The sequence below is a fragment of the Triticum aestivum genome, chromosome 5B (genome assembly GCF_018294505.1).
Source record: "Triticum aestivum cultivar Chinese Spring chromosome 5B, IWGSC CS RefSeq v2.1, whole genome shotgun sequence".
NCBI classification, from domain to species: Eukaryota; Viridiplantae; Streptophyta; class Magnoliopsida; order Poales; family Poaceae; genus Triticum; species Triticum aestivum.
The window spans coordinates 515,249,524-515,267,786 of NC_057807.1; the positions used below are offsets into that span (position 1 = coordinate 515,249,524).

The window sequence follows — 18,263 nt, forward strand, 5'->3', positions numbered from 1 at the left end:
CTTGATGAGGTTATTGAACCGTCACTTCAACTAGTGTGTAGCAGGGCACAGGAAGTTGTTCATGTGGCACCTACACCAATTGAAGTGGAAGCTGATGATAGTGATCATGATGCTTCGGATCAAGTCACTACCGTACCTCGTAGGATGACAAGGACGCGTACTGCTTCAGAGTGGTACGGTAATCCTGTCTTGGAGGTCATGTTGCTAGACAACAATGAACCTACGAGCTATGGAGAAGCGATGGTGGGCCCGGATTCTGACAAATGGCTTGAGGCCATAAAATCCGAGAGAGGATCCATGTATGAAAACAAAGTATAGACTTTGGAAGAACTACTTGATGGTCGTACAGGCTGTTGTGTACAGATGGATTTTAGAAGAAGACGGATAATGATGGTAAGTGTCACCATTAAGAAAGCTCGACTTGTCATTAAGATGTTTTCCGACAAGTTCAAGGAGTTGACTACGGTGAGGCTTTCTCACTCATAGCGATGCTAAGAGTCTGTTGGAATTGGATTAGCAGTTACTGCATTATTTATGAAATCTTGCATATAGGATGTCAAAACATTGTTTCCTTGATAGTTTTCTTGAGGAAAGGTTGTATGTGATACAACCAGAAGGTTTTTTGACAATCCTGAAAGACGCTAACAAGTATGCAAAGCTCCAGCAATCCTTCTAAGGACTGGAGTAAGCATCTCGGAGTTGGAATGTACGCTTTGATGAGATGATCAAAGATTTTGGGTCTATACAAAGTTTATGAGAAACTTGTATTTCCAAAGAAGTGAGTGGGAGCACTATAGAATTTCTGATGAGTATATGTTGTTGACATATTGTTGATCAGAAATGATGTAGATTTTCTAGAAAGCATAAAGGGTTGTTTGAAAAGTGTTTTTCAGTGGAAAACCTGGGTTAGGCTACTTGAACAATATGCATCAAGATCTATAAGATAGATCAAAATGCTTAATAATACTTTCAAATGAACACATGCCTTGATATGATCTTGAAGGTCTTCAAGATGGATCAGTCAAAGAAGGAGTTCTTGCCTGAGTTGTAAGGTATGAAGTTAAGAGTTAAAGCTCGACCACGGCAGAAGAGAGACAAAGGACGAAGGTCGTCCCCTATGTTTCAGATGTAGGCTCTATAGTATGCTATGTTGTGTACCGCACCGGAAGTGTGCCTTGCCATGAGTCAGTCAAGGGGTACAAGAATGATCCAGGAATGGATCATTGGACAGGGTCAAAATTGTCCTTGGAGTAAATAAGGACATGTTTCTCGATTATGGAGGTGATAAAGAGTTCGGCGTAAAGGGTTACGTCGATGCAAGCTTTATCACCTATCCGAGTGACTCCGAGTAGCAAACCGGATACGTATAGTGGAGCAACCATTTGGAATAGCTCCAAGTGGAGCATGGAAGCAGCATTTACAATATGACATAGAGATTTGCGAAATACATACGGATCTGAATGTTGCAGACCGTTGACTAAAACCTCTCTCACAAGCAAAACATGATCAAACCCCAGAACTCATTGAGTCTTAATCACATGGTGATGTGAACTAGTTTAGTGACACTAGTAAACTCTTTGGATGTTGGTCACATGGTGATGTGACCTATCAGTGTTAATCACATGGCGATGTGAACTAGATTATTGACTCTACTGCAAGTGGGAGACTGTTGGAAATATGCCCTAGAGGCAATAATAAATTAGTTATTATTATATTTCCTTGTTCATGATAATAGTTTATTATCCATGCTCTAATTGTATTGAAAGGAAACTCAGATACATGTGTGGGTACATAGACAACACCATGTCCCTAGTAAGCCTCTAGTTGACTAGCTTGTTGATCAATAGATGGTCACGGTTTCCTGACCATGGACATTGGATGTCATTGATAACGGGATCACATCATTAGGAGAATGATGTGATGGACAAGACACAATCCTAAGCCTAGCACAAAGATCGTGTAGTTCGTATGCTAAAGCTTTTATAATGTCAAGTATCATTTCCTTAGACCATGAGATTGTGCAACTCCCGGATACCGTAGGAATGCTTTGGGTGTACCAAACGTCACAACATAACTGGGTGGCTATAAAGGTGCACTACAGGTATCTCCGAAAGTGTCTGTTCGGTTGGCATGAATCGAGACTGGGATTTATCACTCCGGTTGACGGAGAGGTATCTCTGGGCCCACTCGGTAGGACATCATCATAATGTGCACAATGTGACCAAGGGGTTGATCACGGGATGATGTGTTACGGAACGAGTAAAGAGACTTGCCGGTAACGAGATTGAACAAGGTATCGGCATACCGATGATCGAATCTCGGGCAAGTACAATGCCGCTAGACAAAGGGAATTGTATACGGGATTGATTGAGTCCTTGACATCGTGGTTCATCCGATGAGATCATCGTGGAACATGTGGGAGCCAACATGGGTATCCAGATCCCGCTGTTGGTTATTGACCGGAGAACGTCTCGGTCATGTCTGCATGATTCCCGAACCCGTAGGGTCTACACACTTTAGGTTCGATGACGCTAGGGTTATAAAGGAAGTTTGTATGTGGTTACCAAATGTTGTTCGGAGTCCCGGATGAGATCCCGGACGTCACGAGGAGTTCCGGAATGGTCCAGAGGTAAAGATTTATATATGGGAAGTCCTATTTTGGTCACCGGAAAGGTTTCGGGTTTTATCGGTAACGTACCGGGACCACCGGGAGGGTTCCGGGGGGTCCACCAAGTGGGGCCACCGGCCCCGGAGGGCTTCATGGGCCAAGTGTGGGAGGGGACCAGCCCCAGGTGGGCTGGTGCGCCCCCCCACAAGGGCCCAAGGCGCCTAGGGTTTGGGGGAGGGGGCGCACCCACCTAACTTGGGGGGCAAGTTTCCCCTCTCCCCCCCTTGGCCGCCCCCCAGATGGGATCTTGGGCTGGCCGCCACCCCTAGGGTGGAACCCTAGGTGGGGGAGCAGCCCCCCTCTCCCCCTATATATAGTGGAGGCATAGGAGCAGCCCAACACACGAAGTTCTGGCGCAGCCCTCCCCCTCTCCCAAGTACTCCTCCTCTCCCGCGGTGCTTGGCGAAGCCCTGCAGGATTGCCACGCTCCTCCACCACCACCACGCCGTCGTGTTGCTGCTGGACGGAGTCTTCCCCAACCTCTCCCTCTCTCCTTGCTGGATCAAGGCATGGGAGACGTCACCGGGCTGCACGTGTGTTGAACGCGGAGGTGCCGTCCGTTCGGCACTAGGATCTCCGGTGATTTGGATCACGACGAGTACGACTCCTTCAACCCCGTTCTCTTGAACGCTTCCACTTAGCGATCTACAAGGGTATGTAGAGGCACTCTCCTTCCCCTCGTTGCTGGTTTCTCCATAGATAGATCTTGGTGACACGTAAGAAAATTTTGAATTTCTGCTACGTTCCCCAACAGGCGCGTCGACGGGGGTTCAGCCGTGTCCCACGGTGCGGAGATCTTGTATGGCCGCCTGCAGTAGCTATCTGTGTCCGCGGCGGCCCACATGGGCGCGAGGCGTTAGTCGGCGAGGCGAGGCGGGCGCGGGAGCGGTGAGCTGCCGGACAGACGCGGCAGGGCGCGGTCGGACACGGTAGATGCGGCGAGGCGTGCGCGCGGGCGCGGCGGGAGCAAGGGCACAAGCACGGTGAGGCGTCGGGCGCGACAGCGGGCATGCGGTCGCGACGGGAGCGAGGGTGTGCATGAGCAGGAGCTGCCGCGGCGGCGTCAAGTTCGCTATGCCTGCTACGTGTTCGAAGAAATGACGAGGACGGACACCAGGTGAAATGGGGTGAAAATGGGGTAGCAGCGTTGGGTGCAGCGAGTTTGTCCGGCATTTGTTTTTTTTATTTCTACCCCATACGGACAAAATCCAAATAAAATGGGTATAGATTTAGGGTCGTGCGGTGAAGTTGGCTAAAAGAATTGCTCCATTGACAATCGATGGAATCCCAGATCAGCAAAAGCAGGAGATAAAAGAGAGGACGCAGCGGAGGCACTCAGGTAGTATGCGTACCCGAGGGGCCCGTTGGGATTACTAGCATCCGCTCCACTCTACCAAAGCCAGTATACCAAAGCAAAAAAGAAGGGAGACAGATAACGAAAATTAACGGATGCTGATATGATATCCTGGTATCGCCCCACCCCACCAGCACTGCGTCCAGTCACCTGGCCCAGCTGGAGCTGGAACCAACGGCCGGTCTCGGCCAACGCGGCCGGTGGCGGGTCAAGGGCGCGACGCAAAGGCAAGGCAAAGCAAAGCGGGTGCCGACCAGTGCGCCGGCATGGCGGACGCATCGGATCGCTTTGCATCCCGCCCCATGCATGCATGGCGGCTCCCCGTATCTTGCCATCTTTTCGCCTGGTCCGTCCGTGCATATTCATGTCATGTGTGCCCCCATTGCCTTCTTTAGAGCTGCAACTTGGCTTCTTTTGGCCGCGCAACTTGGCCTGCCTCGCCGTCGGCTCGACGTGGCATTGACGTGACCCCTCGCCCGTCGCCTAGCTGGCCCGTAAGTAAGTACTCCTCCGCGACAAGCAAAGGTCAAAGGTGTGTACTGTACTCAAGAGGCTAAAATGGCATCTCTGGGTCGATTCGAACGAGCTCCTACCGTCAAATTTGCCATTGGTTTCTCCTCCGGGACAAGCAAAGGTGTATGTATGTTGACACTTGACAGTAGCAGGACGGACGGATCATGGTCCGAGGGAACATGGAACTATGCCAAAAGAAGATCCATCCATCGATCGCCAGATAGTTGCTACTAGGCAGGAGGCCAAAATAATGCCATGCAGGGGGGTCGATCACCTTTGCCGTTGGCCACTGCATGCCAATGCGGCGTCAGAACGGTGGAGGGTGACGAGCGCGCGGTCGTGGACCATCTTTTCTCTCACCCTGTGGCATGGCCGAGAAGACGACGGCGGCGACGACGACGACGGAAAAGCTTCAAAAGCGCTCTGCCAGGTGATGGAATGGAAAGGATCTCTTTCTTATCCGATCGATGTGCAGATGACCACACCGCGCGCTTTACACGGCATGCATGCATCGATCGGTCTGCCCGCGAGCGCTCGTTCGCCGACGGTGCGCTCGGCTCGATCGTGGATACGTCGTTTCGTGCCTCTCACTTCACATTTGCTTCCGCCTGAAGAATCCATCCATCGCCGGACCGGCCGGCTGGTACTCGTCCATCTGTTCGTCGTGTGAATTCATCTGAGATTAACTGAAATTTCAGCTCAAAATAAAAGTTAACTGAATGTTTGGTTTTGGCGCTTTGCACCTCGACAATCAGTGGACTGGTATCTGGTGACAATGCAAGAAGATTAAGTTGACTAGGGGGTTGTTTGGATACGGTGTTTCTTGAGAACCAGTTTTTCTTAAACGTAAAATCTGTTATAACCGCCTAAAACCTTGTTTGGGTTATCCAATGAAATCGTGGATATGGATTATCAGGTTTGCTAAAAACGCAAAAAGTGTGTTTATAGAAAAACGACTAATATACGTTTTTCTATAAACTTGTTTTCTGTATACTGTAGCTTCCCGCCGTCCGGTGCCTCGGCTTGTTGAACTTTAGTGTTTGCATCGCCATTCGCATCGTCTTCGTCGTCTCCACTGTTGAGGTTACCATCTAATTCTACGCCCCGGTGCGTCCATGCCGGTGGCTGGCGGCGACCGCCGCCGGCGCCCGATGACGACGTCGAGCTCCGCGGCATCGATGATGCGAGGCTGAAGGTTAATACCTGACGGCAATAGACTACGGTATAATGGCAAGAGACCACGCTGTCATGGCCGGTCGTGCGTCGACCGGCTCGTCTACTACTTCGCTCGCCATGCCCGTCTTGGTCGCTGCGGGTTGCGGCGCTGGTTATCTCGTCACGCCCGTTCTCAACGTATCCATGCCCAGCTTGGCTGCGTCTGGCTGCGCCTCTGCCACCGTTCCGCTCCACACCAAGCGGTGCAGCTGTGTTGCTATACTGCTATGTGTACATCTTGTCCACATCGAAGCCATTTGTTTGTGCTGGTGTATACATATGACAAGTCGCGTTTGGCGGAAAAGCATGTGCGTTGCGTCCGCGTCATGTATAGCATACAGAAGTATGCGGGAAGGGAGGCGACGAGCGAAGCTTCATGGCCTCGGGTGGGAGGAGCGCAAGGTAACTGACTAATTGTGTTATTCTTCTTCTTTTTCTCTACCCAAACAAGAAATTGTATATACTTATCTTAACAGAAAAACTAACTAAAACTGGTTTTCCTAAAAATCCTCCTAAAACTCGTTTTGCTAAATCTCACATCTAATCCTAGATATCCAAACAACCACTAGAATTAGCAAAAATGTTGTTTTTACTAGAATTGCTTTAGGGCACGACTACCTAATCCCACCTTGAAAAGAGTACACACGGTCTTCGCCCTCACCCCCCCCCCCCTCCTGTTGGGGTCTAACCCTAGCTAGCTCGAACTAGTTTTTCAGGGACGGAGGTAGACTAAGCAAGGAACGGAGATAGATTGTTTTTCTGGCAACAAACCACGGCTGCTGCTATGTAGCACTCCCGCGCCGCCGTCTCGTGCCCGAGGCCACGCTGCTCGCGCCGTCGTCGTGGTCGAGGTTGCCGCCGCACTGACGTTGTCGTGCCTCCCACTGGGCCGCCGTGAACATCAGCTGATCGCCGCCTCGTCCGCCGTTGTCCTGCGTGCGCCGACGTAAGCGTTCGTCAAACGCCTTGAGCCTGCTCAACGCCTCTTCGAACGCCATCGTATCCACGTCGCAGAACTGCTCGATCCCGGCCACCGCGGCATACAACCGATTGGGCACCGTGTCGAGCAGTTTTTTCACCATGGCAGCGTCGCCGAGCGTCGAGCCGAGGCCAGCATACCTTGCTGCCATGCCGCCGATCTTGCCGGCGTACGTATCCAGCGCCTCCCCCTCCTCCATGCGCAGGTTGTCAAACTCGCCACGGAGAGTGGAGAGCCGCGCCGCCTGGACCCGATCGGCACCGACGAACCTCGTCTTCAAGCTGGCCCACACCTCAGCCGTCGTCTTCTTCGTCGATACCTGCATCAACAAGTCTTCGGAGAGCGCACCGAACAGCACCGCCCTCGCCGTCTTGTTCTTCCCCGCGTCGACCGTCGCGCCGCTCGCGGCGACACCGCTTCCCAGAGGTTCTGGGCGTCGAGGATGGCTTCGGCCTTGATCGCCCATACCGTGTAGTTGTCCGGTGTGAGCATCGGCATCGGCATCGACACCGTGCTACCCCCTGCGCCGTGCGGGACGATCGCCATGGCCACGAGCACAGGAACAAACGAGGCTCTGTATACCAATTGTTGGGGTCTAACCCTAGCTAGCTCGAACTAGTTTTTCAGGGACGGAGGTAGACTAAGCAAGGAACGGAGATAGATTGTTTTTCTGGCAACAAACCACGGTTGCTGCTAACTGACTACGACTCGATCATGAGCACAGACTCGACACGCACACACGCACCCAACGCACGCACACACGCACGCACGCCACGGCGTCCGGCACGATCAACACGCACGCACACGTTGGTCACCACCACCGCCGTGTCTTATTCCTAACACCCCCCCCCCCCCCCCCCTCTCCTACATTCCAGTGCTCCTTGGTGCCACATTTCAAGTCTTCGCCGCTGGCAATGAAGTCTAGTTGGAATGTAGAAGTCCATGTTAGGTTTTGCCACAATTGTTAAATTACCCGAATGGCCATGCCAGCCACCCAACTCTCCTCCTTCCTCATTTCTCTCCCAACCGCCCCATCTTCCTACTTTAAGTCTCCCCTCGCTGCTCATCCTCAAACTCACGACTCTCCAATCTATAGATTATTCGCTATTCTGATACACGGGAAACAACAGTCACCTAGGGCACATGAACTTGGTTATTTTCCCTCAAGCTACATTTCATGGAAAATTGTATGCTCAGGGATAGCCTATGCCGTGTACAACGGCACATATCAAAATAAGGAGGGAATGCCCCTAACCTCTGCATTGAGTGAGGCATACAACTCTGCCGACATGAAAATATGACAAGCAAAAAGGGTCTATCGATATCCAACTCGGCTCCAAAGGAAAGTCGATTACAATATAGTAAATAGTGCACTTTTCATAATATGCACATCTCGGAGTCTGACTTAGACGTAAGGAAATCTCGGTAAACTCACGATCAATAAAACCGTAACAAAAAAAGATCGACAACGGAGTCGTCTTTTCTACCATGCTTTCCTACTCCCTTTCACGCATAGCATGTCAATTCCCCCATGTCTCATGTCTCTATCTCTTTTGAAGAACTTTATCTTCTTCCTGAAAGCAATTGCAGTGTTGCAGTATACAAGTAAAAAAATGTGAAGATGAATTTATCTTCTTCCAAAAAGCAATGGAATAAGTAATATAAAGGGAAGAAGGTGAAAGTAGCAACACCCCCAACATTACCCATATCACCGCTCGCTTCCATGGGCAAGGAGAAGATGAACCAACCATTATGAAAAGGCCGTTGCTGACGCCACCACGAGCTAGTATAAAACAACATGTGTACGCAAGAGCGAGTGTGAGCCTACACGTACTGCACAAGCTACCAAGACTATCTCAACGCCTATCCTAACTAACCCTAGTAGATCCCACTCTGCTTTTCTAGGCCCGAAATCATCACCACTGTTTGTGAAGTCTTGTTGGAATGTAGATGTCCATACTAGGCTTTTCTGCCATTGCTAAATCATCCGAATGGCCATGCAGCCACCCTAACTGTCGTCCCTCCTTTCTCTCACCACTCTCTCATTTTCCTACTCTACGTCTCCTCTCGCCGCTCATGCTCAAATGCATGACTCTTAGATCTATAGATCATTCGTTGTTTTGATACACGAGAAACAACAATTACCTCGGGGACATGAACTTGTTTATTTTTTTCTTGACCTAAATTTCAAGAAAAACTATATCCTCTTGGTGTTGAAGACACATGTACACAAATAATAATGAAAAGGAGGGAATGCCCTTGACCTCTAAATCGAGTGAGGCACAACTCTACAGCAAAAAGGGTTTGTCGATATCCAAGTCAGCTCCACAACAAAGTCGATTTCAATTTAGTGAATAGTGCACTTTTCATAATATGCACATCTCGGAGTCTGACTTAGACGCAAGAAAATCTCGCTTACCTCACCATCAGTAAAACCGCACGCGAAAAGACCACGGAGCCATCTTTTCTTTCGTGCTTTGCTACTTCCCTTCGCGCATATAGCATGTCAATTCCCCCCATGTCTCATGCCTCTATCTCTTTTGACGAACTCTATCTTCCTCCCTAAAAGCAATGGCAGTATATAAGTAAAAAAAAGGCGAAGAAGAATTTATCTTCTTCCTAAAAGCAATGGAATAAGCAATGGAAAAAAGGAAGAAGAAGGTGAAAATAGCAATACCCACGACATTATCCGTATCATCGCTCGCCTCCGCGGCCAAGGAAAAGAAGAACCAACCACGATGAAAAAGGCCGCTGACGTCACCCACCGCGAGCCGGTATAAAACGGCATGTCCGCGGGAGGACGAGAGTGATCCTACACGTACTGCACAGCTGCACAAGCTACCAAGACCAAAGCCTAGCCTAACAAACTCTAGTAGGAGTAGATCCCACTCTGCTTTGCTCAGACAGAGTGTGGTCGTGGACTCGTGGTCTCCTCCCCCTAACCACCCTACTTACCGTATATAGCTAAGCCAAACCGCCGTTCCACAGGCCATTTCGGGCGTCGACCTTGCCATAATTGATCACCTCCGCATTCGGTTTCGGTCAGATAAACCGGTCGGCGTACGTGCATGCGATGGCTTCTTTCGTCTCTCCGACGTCGACTTCCTCGATCGCCTGCCTCCTCCTGTTCGTCATCGCATCGTTCCTTCAAGGTATCGTTCGTGTGACCGGCAATGGCGAATTACATCCTGTTTGTTGTGGATGCGTCATGTGTGCGTACGTGCGTGTGTCTTTTGTGCGTGGAAGCTATGCTTATGGATGGATCGTTGGTGCGTGCGTGCGTGCAGGGCTGGTGGCGGCGGCCGGCGTGACGTTCACGTTCACGAACCGGTGCGGCGGCACGGTGTGGCCGGGGGTGCTGGCCAACTCGGGAAGCGCGCCGCTGGAGACGACGGGGTTCGCGCTGAGCCCCGGGGAGGCGCGGTCGCTGGCGGCGCCGGCGGGGTGGTCGGGCCGGTTCTGGGCGCGCACGGGGTGCGCCTTCGACGGCACCTCCGGCGGCAAGTGCGCGACGGGCGACTGCGGCAGCGGCGAGGCGGAGTGCCACGGCTCCGGCGCGACGCCCCCCGCCACGCTCGTGGAGTTCACCCTCGGCGGAGGCGGCAAGGAGGACTACTACGACGTGAGCCTAGTGGACGGGTACAACGTGCCGGTGGTGGTGGAGCCGTCCGCGGCAGGGTGCCCGGCCACGGGGTGCCTCGTGGACCTCAACGAGCGGTGCCCGGCGGAGCTCCGGGCCGCGGAGGGGTGCCGGAGCGCGTGCGAGGCGTTCGACCGGCCGGAGTACTGCTGCAGCGGCGCGTTCGGCGGGCCGGACACGTGCCGGCCCTCCGCCTACTCGCAGGCGTTCAAGGCGGCGTGCCCGCGCGCCTACAGCTACGCCTACGACGACGCCACCTCCACCTTCACCTGCTCCGGCTCCGCCGCCTACTCCGTCACCTTCTGCCCCCGCGCCGGCACCGCCAGCAGGTACGATCGCCGGAGCTCGATCAGAAAACGCATTCTCTTTTGCGCGTGACCAAAAAGAAGGAAGCATCGACCAAAGAAAGCTTCGCCTTTGTTCCATCCCCACCACGTACGCATGGTCACCTGCCAGTCACCGCCCGGGATAGTGCTTGTCGCGTTGAAAGCAGCCCAAGCCCAGCTGGAAAAAAGAAAAGAAAACTGCACGTGTGATCATGCAACTACCATCAAAATCCCAACTTCCATTCTGATCTGACCCGTGCTGACACTTCTCCTTTGCAGCCTCAAGTCGAGCAACGACCCGCTGCCGAGGCCGGGCGACGTGGTCGCCGGCGCGCAGGTCGCGGCGGACACGTGGCTGGCGAGCCTGGCGACAGGCGAGAACGACGCCGCCGCGGCCAGGACGGCGGCGGCAGCGGCGCTCCGAGCCGCGGTGGCGGCGGCGGCGGCCGTGGCCTTGCTTGTGTCGTCACTCTAGCCAAGACGCGGTTGGAGCGAGTAATTAATTAACTAAGATGATGAGGACGTGATGAGCATCACATTCTTTTGCCTTTAGATTGTGGATAGAGAGAGTGGGACTGATGACAAGGTGGCGACCAGCTTTATAGTATACTTGTGCAACATCTCTTGCGGTGGTGTCGGTCAACTAGTGCGCTATGCATTGGTTGATTTATCTCTCACAAATCTTGCTGCTCATGTTCCTTCCTGTGTATAAAACACTGTTTTTTTACTTTAGTAATTTATCGCCTCTTCTTGTCAAATGATGTATGCTAAGTATGTAAGATTTTATCACCTTTTCTTGTTACTCAGGACTAGCTTTCTACTCCCTCTGTAAACTAATATAAAAGCATTTAGATAACTATACTAGTGATCTAAACATTTTTATATTAGTTTATGAAGGGAGTACTTCTCTTAGGGTTTTGGGATCTTTTTTTTTTGTGAGCGGTTTGAGATGTACATGATGTATATAATTACCTGTTTTTGAACTTCCACATTACTCAAGCAATCTCCATGTGTGTCATAAGCTAGTATGAATAATCAAAATCTTATGTTCTTAACCTATCCTGTCCCTGAATGAACTTTCCTGAATTAATTGTGACATCCACTTTGAACAATTAATCAATCTGTCTAACAACAAAGAGCGGAAAAGGAAGTAGAATTTTGATGTTTATAAACATAGAAATCTCCTCTAAAAGGATGTTTCTGGTAATCAAACATTTGAGCAATAATTCAACATTTTTATTCAATTTTCACAATTTTCAGTTTTTATTTGAACAATTTTGACAATATAAGGCGGATATATCCAGTTACCGACGGTAAATAAAGATGACCGCTGCACGTAACCTTGCTGACCATGCAAACTCATGATGTGTGACTGTCAAGAAAAACCCATGATGTGTGAACAGTTCTCAGGGAAGCCAAAACTGATAATGTATATACAAAGTATGGGATACATATCTTAATTTGAAAAGGTTTTTGGATGACCCACTTAAGATATGGTTGTCAGAAGAAAAGGAGAATGATCACCTGCTGATAGCCCACAAAGCTAAGTTTTAGATGGCTCAGTAAAGTAAGAAAGGTTTGACAGAATACCGACAGAACAAGGGCACAGTAGATTGACCATAACCTTTCATACCTCACCAAGGAGCTATTACTAAGCATCCATAATGGATATAAATATGAAGTGAAGAAAATGCAAGGAGGGAAACAAAATCCAAGGCTCCAAGCAAGACTTCAGGCTTCAGAAAAGGATATATTAACAAGTAAAGCTTAATAGATCTTTTTACGTGAGGTAATCAGTTGTCACTATAAATCCTTGCACAGCCAAAGAGATGACAGCAATATATGTTTTAAAAGCAGATCGTCGCCCGAGAAATGCTTAAAGTTTTCTGCTCCTTCATATGGTACCAGCAGAGGAAGCCTAGTTGTTTCCTGCATTTGTTTTCGTAGGCGGCCATAAAAGATTGTGAACAACCACACAAGCTTGTGAACTAAATTATAGACAAACAATGTTAGTAGCTCCTGTTCTTATTTTGGAGTTATTTTTTTCCAAAGTATCTTAAGTAAAGTTGCTAGGAATAGGCCTGCTAAAGTTGATGTTGCAGTAATAGCACGTGCATATTCCCTACAGGAAATATCTGTTCTAGCTTTATAGATCAGTCAAGAACGTACCAAATGGAAATACTTACACTAATAAAAATCAAACCCAAGTCTAGATTAACATAACAGTGACATAACAAAGAATTCAACAGAGTATTTGCTTACTTTCGCTGAAGACGAAACTTGAATTCTGAAGATGTTCTCATACGTTTGTTCGTGCAGGTAGATTACGCAGCAGCTTGGCAGAATGAAGACTCCTCACTTACAGATCTACAATAGCAGATTCCTCAGTAGGCTAAGGCAGGCAATTGTTTGCAAAGCATATGAAAGCCAACAGCAGAAAACATTTATTCCAAAAAGAAATCAGAGAACCAAGTTAAGCAAAAGCGGTGCCTATTTACAAGTAACGATCAACCTGTCTCGGTCCACAGTGTTAAATCTGCTTAAAGCATCTGCGAGGAAATTTCAACGGAGCAAATATTTCCCAGCTTGTGCTTTATGGTTGAGGTGCCAGTGATGTACGTACCTTGTTTGTACTGAAGGGATGAAAAGATGACGATAAATAGAATTTCAGAATAATATCTTGACCCGTTGTGAGCCGTCAAAAGCTCTGAAGATTATGACAGGGGCACGCTATTAAGCATCAATGGACCACCCTGAAAAATCAGTCTCTTTATCGTGTCAGCGTCCACTTGTACCGAGTTACCAACCGTGCGTCCAATCAGATTGCACGGTTTCACTGTTCCGGCCACAACATCTAGAAGGCATGTCAATATCTTTCCTGCAGACAAAAGGAAGGATGTGAATATCAACCTAGAGAGCCAAGATATTTCTCAGTGGTTGGTTGAACATAGCAACAGAGACATGAAAATCCAGCAGAAAATGGGACTCAGTTGTCTCAAAACCATATGAAACCTCCCAGCAAAAATTTCATAGACTGAAGTGTGTTATTGGTGGAGGAAAAGTCTTAATTTGAAAATGTTTTGGATGGCCCAGCAAGATATGGTGCTCAGAAGAAAAGGAGAATATCTCGCAAAAAAAAAAGAGAAGGAGAATGATCACCTCCTGATAACCCACAAAGTAAATTTGTTGATGGCTCAGTAAACTAAGCAAAGTTTGACTGAATACAGACACAAGAAGTACAGTAGATTGACCAACCAGGAGAAATAGTTCAGAAAAGGATACGTCAACCAGTGGAGCTTGATGGATCTTTTTTTACGATATGATTCTAAATAATCAGTTATCAGCATAAAGCAAACTGCAGGCCTGGTCATGAAATAATATTGCAGACTTGATCTGGAGCTGACCTTATTTCACCGATGATAAATGCTTGCATGGTCGAAGAGATAACAATTATATACGGCCTGAAAGCATTTCGATGCTCGAGAAATTATTAGATTTTTTTTTTCTTGATATGGTACCTAGTACCAACAGAGCAAGCCTATCTGTTTCCTGCGTTTCTTTTCCTAGTGACCAGACCATAAAGCTTTGTGAACAACCACAGAAGCCTCTGAAGTCAATAAACAGACAATATAAGTACAGTGGCTGTTCTTCTTAAAAAATCTTCAAGTTACTTTTCCAAAAATATCTTAGCTCCTGAGTTGATGTTGCGGTAGACAGCACCTTTATATTCCCTACAGAAACCAACTAGCCTAGATTTATATAACACTCAAGAATGGACCAAAGATATACTTGCACTAATAAAAAGAAAAACCAAGTCTACATTAATAGGACAGTGACATAACAAAGAATTCATTAGAGTATTTGTTCATTTTCTCTGAAGAGCAAACCCAAATTCAAAAATACTCCCATACATTTGTGCGCAGGTGAGAATGAAGATCGCTAATAGGTCTAAAATAGGAGATTCTTTGGTATACTCATACAGGGGAATGTTTGCAAGCATATATAGAATCCAACATCAGAAAACATGTTGTCTATTTTCAAGCATGTCATTTTCTACTTACCAAGAAAGGCTTTCACCCCGCTTTATATATAAAGCATCAACCACACATTACAGCCTTCACCACAACAAAGAAGGAAAAGAAGAGAAAAGAAAATCGACAAGGGTACAGACACTATGGAAAAAAAAGCGACGGCCTCCGATCATGCGATTGACGCAACTGCAACAAGGGAGCAATTCGCCACCGGAAGGAGGTCACGCTCCATCAACTCCAAAGGGCCAACCCTGGTGTCCTACCTTCCGCCGCTGCCTCCGAAGAGGGTGCTGGAATTTAGTCTATTTTGGGACAACCCAATAACTATTTCAGAAATTCCTAGATAAATCCTAGAGGCCCACTTAGCCCATTTGTGCAAGACAAGGGATACTACTAATGTTTAGTCCCACATTGCTAGTTGAGTGGGAGTTGGACCTCCTTATAAGGGAGGTTCTTTCTCCACTTGTATGAGCATGAGAACAAGAGGCACATCCACGCGCGCTCCTCCTCCGCCGCCCGCCTCGCCACGTCCCGCCGCGGGAATGAGCCGAGCCGATGTCTAAATTTTTGCCACGCACTACGGGTATACGAAAGGTCACTCGGAAGCTGAAACATTTTTTCTATCCATGGACACTAAATCTGAACGACGCGTCTCTTCAGCTGCTGCCTGTTCGTTTCTTCTCCCGCGTTCCCTTCAGCTCCCGGCGCAGCCTATCGCCTCCTTCTCTTGCGCCTATAAAAGGGAGGTCGCTCCTCTCAGAGAGATGCACCAGAATCTCTTCCTCCTCTCGCAACAAGTTCCTGAGCACTACGCTGTTGCTACGTTCTTCCTCATCCCGGCTTGCGGCATGCATCGCAGGTCGGGACAGTAGGCCTCCGAAACCGCACCTTTTGAGTCCTGTACGGGAGAAGGGTGATAAGGTTTTTGGGGAGCGCTCTGCGCGACTACTGACTTATTCGTCACGGACGCCCCGGACTCCGACGACTACTTCCCCGACGTCGATAACCTCCTCGACGACATGGAGGACACCGACCCCAAGTCTAGTGCCTCTGCTCCTGCTGCTGTCACGTACGTGTTTCTCCCCTTTCTATTAGAGGTTCTGCTACAGTTCCTGGTTCTAGTATTTGCCCTACATATGTTAGACTCTATTTCATATATGCAACCTGCTATACTGTCTGCTCTAGATATGTTTAGTTACGGTTCATATATGAACATGTTGTTTACCTTCTCTTTGTCGAATCGCATGGCTTGTTTTATCACTGCTATACTAGTCATGCTTTATCTAGTATTTCTGTTAATAAAATCATTCGGAAAATTGCTCATATTTCCAACAATCCAAAAACCTTATTATAGGCAATTTACCTCGAATGGTTTTGCTGCTTCCATGAGACCTCCTATGTTTGAGGGTATCCACTATAAGAGGTGGGGCGTGAGAGCAGTATTATGGTTTCAAACCATGAGTTGCTATGACGCCACTCTTGGCAAACCTGAAGGAGAGCAAGATGCCCAACAGGCACAAGCTTTTTAGAAAATGGATACCTTGTTTAAGGCTGCTCTCTTGAGTGTTCTTGGTGAGAACATAGTTGATGCTTATGCGTCAATTGACAATGGAAAAGATATGTGGGATGCACTCGAGGCCAAGTTTGGGGTCTCGGATGCCGGCACTGAGCTGTACATTATGGAGCAATTATATGATTACAGGATGACTGAAGAGCGCTTCGTGGTTGAGCAGGCTCATGAGATACAGTTATTTGCTAGAGAACTTGAGCACTTCAACTGTATCCTACCAGACAAGATTGTTGCCAGGGGTATCATCACTAAGCTTCCTCCTTCGTGGAGGAACTTTGCTACCTTACTGAAGCATAAGAGACAGGAGTTTTCCGTCCCGGATCTCATTGGTACTCTTGATGTGGAAGTGTCGGCATTCTGGGAACGGGGGTACCCAGACTTGCCTGCCTGCGGCCTGCGGCGTGGCTCAAGGAGTGGCCCAGTACGGCCCATCTTCATCAACACATGCTCAAGACCCTCGCGAGGGGCCAAGCGTCGCGGGGAGGACGACAGGAAGCTTCCTCGGGCACAGCCTCGTCAGGCTGGCTCACGAGGAGGCGGAGAGATCAAGGCAGGGTACCTCACGAGGTGCCCATGACGCAAGCCATGACGACCGAGGCCAGGCGGGCGCCGGCCTGTGTAGAGTCCTTGTTTCCCCTTTGGTGCAAAGGGGGAAAGCGCAAGCAAGAGTATCAAGTAAAGGCAACCATTTCGGTGCAACAAGACCAAGACCAGCAGAACGGCAGGATGGAGGTTATCGTGGAGTCCAAGCCGGCGTCACCGTCAGAGTCTTTGGCAGGCGAGGACCGACTTTAGCCAGGATAAGTGTACTAGATGTTCCCCTTCAAAATGGCCAATTGTTGGTGCCCTTCCCGCTTAATATTTGGGAAGAGGACCAAGGCCTCGCTCTATAAATAGGACTAGCCACCACAGAGTAGACGAAGAGAAAAAGGGACCCCGGATCCAATCCTTCCCAAGAGGCATCACCTCCACAAGAACTCCTCCCCTCGCGAGGCAGTTCTTCCTTTGTATTGTTCATCACCAGCCCTTGAGGCAATCTACCACACCACAAACTAGAGTAGGGTATTACACCACAATGGTGGCCCGAACTAGTATAAACCTCGTGTCCCTTGTATTGTTCTTCGTGTAGTTTAGATCTTTGCGAGGCGACGAGACGTAGGTAGGTAGGAGGTGTGATCTCCGCACGCACCCCAGAGTTCGAACCTTGAGGGTCTGCCGAAACCCGAAATCCGACATTTGGCGCGCCAGGTAGGGGTGCACCGGAATCCGCCTTCCGCCGCCCTGTGTTTCGCCGCCCGTCGCATCCATGTCAGACGCTCGTCGAGCCCGCGCCGAGCGCTGGGCCCCCATCGGCGGATGTCCCCGCCGTTCCCCCTCGTCTGCCATCAACACCGCCACCGGCCCGGCGGGGAACGAGCAGCAGGCGTCGTCCCTGCATCCTTCGGTGCGGTGAAAAGGCCGCACCACCACCCCGTCACTGACTCCAGCCGGTTCCTCGTCCCATGCCCGTTGCGCTCCTGTGGACGCGCACGCCGCGCTGCTCCTGGCGCGGGAGCTCCTGCACTACCGTCCCGTTGACGACCTCTATGACGAGTGGCTCGCCCGCATCACCGAGCTCGTCAGCGCCGCTGGGGGCTCCCCCGCGCCATCCCTCTCCCTGCACCGCGCCCCGCCCTGTGCGGGCAACGAGCTCCAGGGGCGCCTCAGCCGCCTCCCCCTCAAGAAGGCGCCTTGGCCCCAAGGCGCGTGGCCCCTGGACGGAACCCACTCCGTCCGGCGACGGCACAGCAAGAGAAGAGCTGCCAAGAGATCCCTCGTCCCCAAGAAGCTGCCCATGTGCTCCCCGCACCGGCCCGTCACGACCGCGCTCCTGCTCCAGCGTGCCAAGACCCCGCGCTGCTCCTGGTGGCAGCGCACGGAGACTTCCAAGATCGAGCTCTCCGTCACCAAAGGCCTCCCGTGTCCAC

The 18,263-nt window shown here is 49.9% G+C and overlaps 1 protein-coding gene across 1 annotated transcript; it reads left to right on the forward strand.

Moving 5' to 3' along the window:
- Positions 1 to 9,555: 9,555 nt before the first annotated feature.
- Positions 9,556 to 11,684, forward strand: LOC123116686 (thaumatin-like protein 1). Its single transcript, XM_044537614.1, has 3 exons — positions 9,556 to 9,881; positions 10,017 to 10,698; positions 10,975 to 11,684. Exons 1-3 carry the CDS (start codon positions 9,803 to 9,805, stop codon positions 11,168 to 11,170), a joined length of 957 nt encoding a protein of 318 aa, XP_044393549.1. The 5' UTR covers positions 9,556 to 9,802; the 3' UTR covers positions 11,171 to 11,684.
- The last annotated feature ends 6,579 nt before the right edge of the window (positions 11,685 to 18,263 follow it).

Coding starts and splice junctions, on each gene's coding strand:
- LOC123116686 (XM_044537614.1), top strand. CDS start 9,803: ATGGCTTCTTTCGTCTCTCCGACGTCGACTTCCTCGATCGCCTGCCTC. Junction 9,882..10,016: donor CATCGCATCGTTCCTTCAAG/GTATCGTTCGTG, acceptor GCGTGCGTGCAG/GGCTGGTGGCGGCGGCCGGC. Junction 10,699..10,974: donor CGCGCCGGCACCGCCAGCAG/GTACGATCGCCG, acceptor TCTCCTTTGCAG/CCTCAAGTCGAGCAACGACC.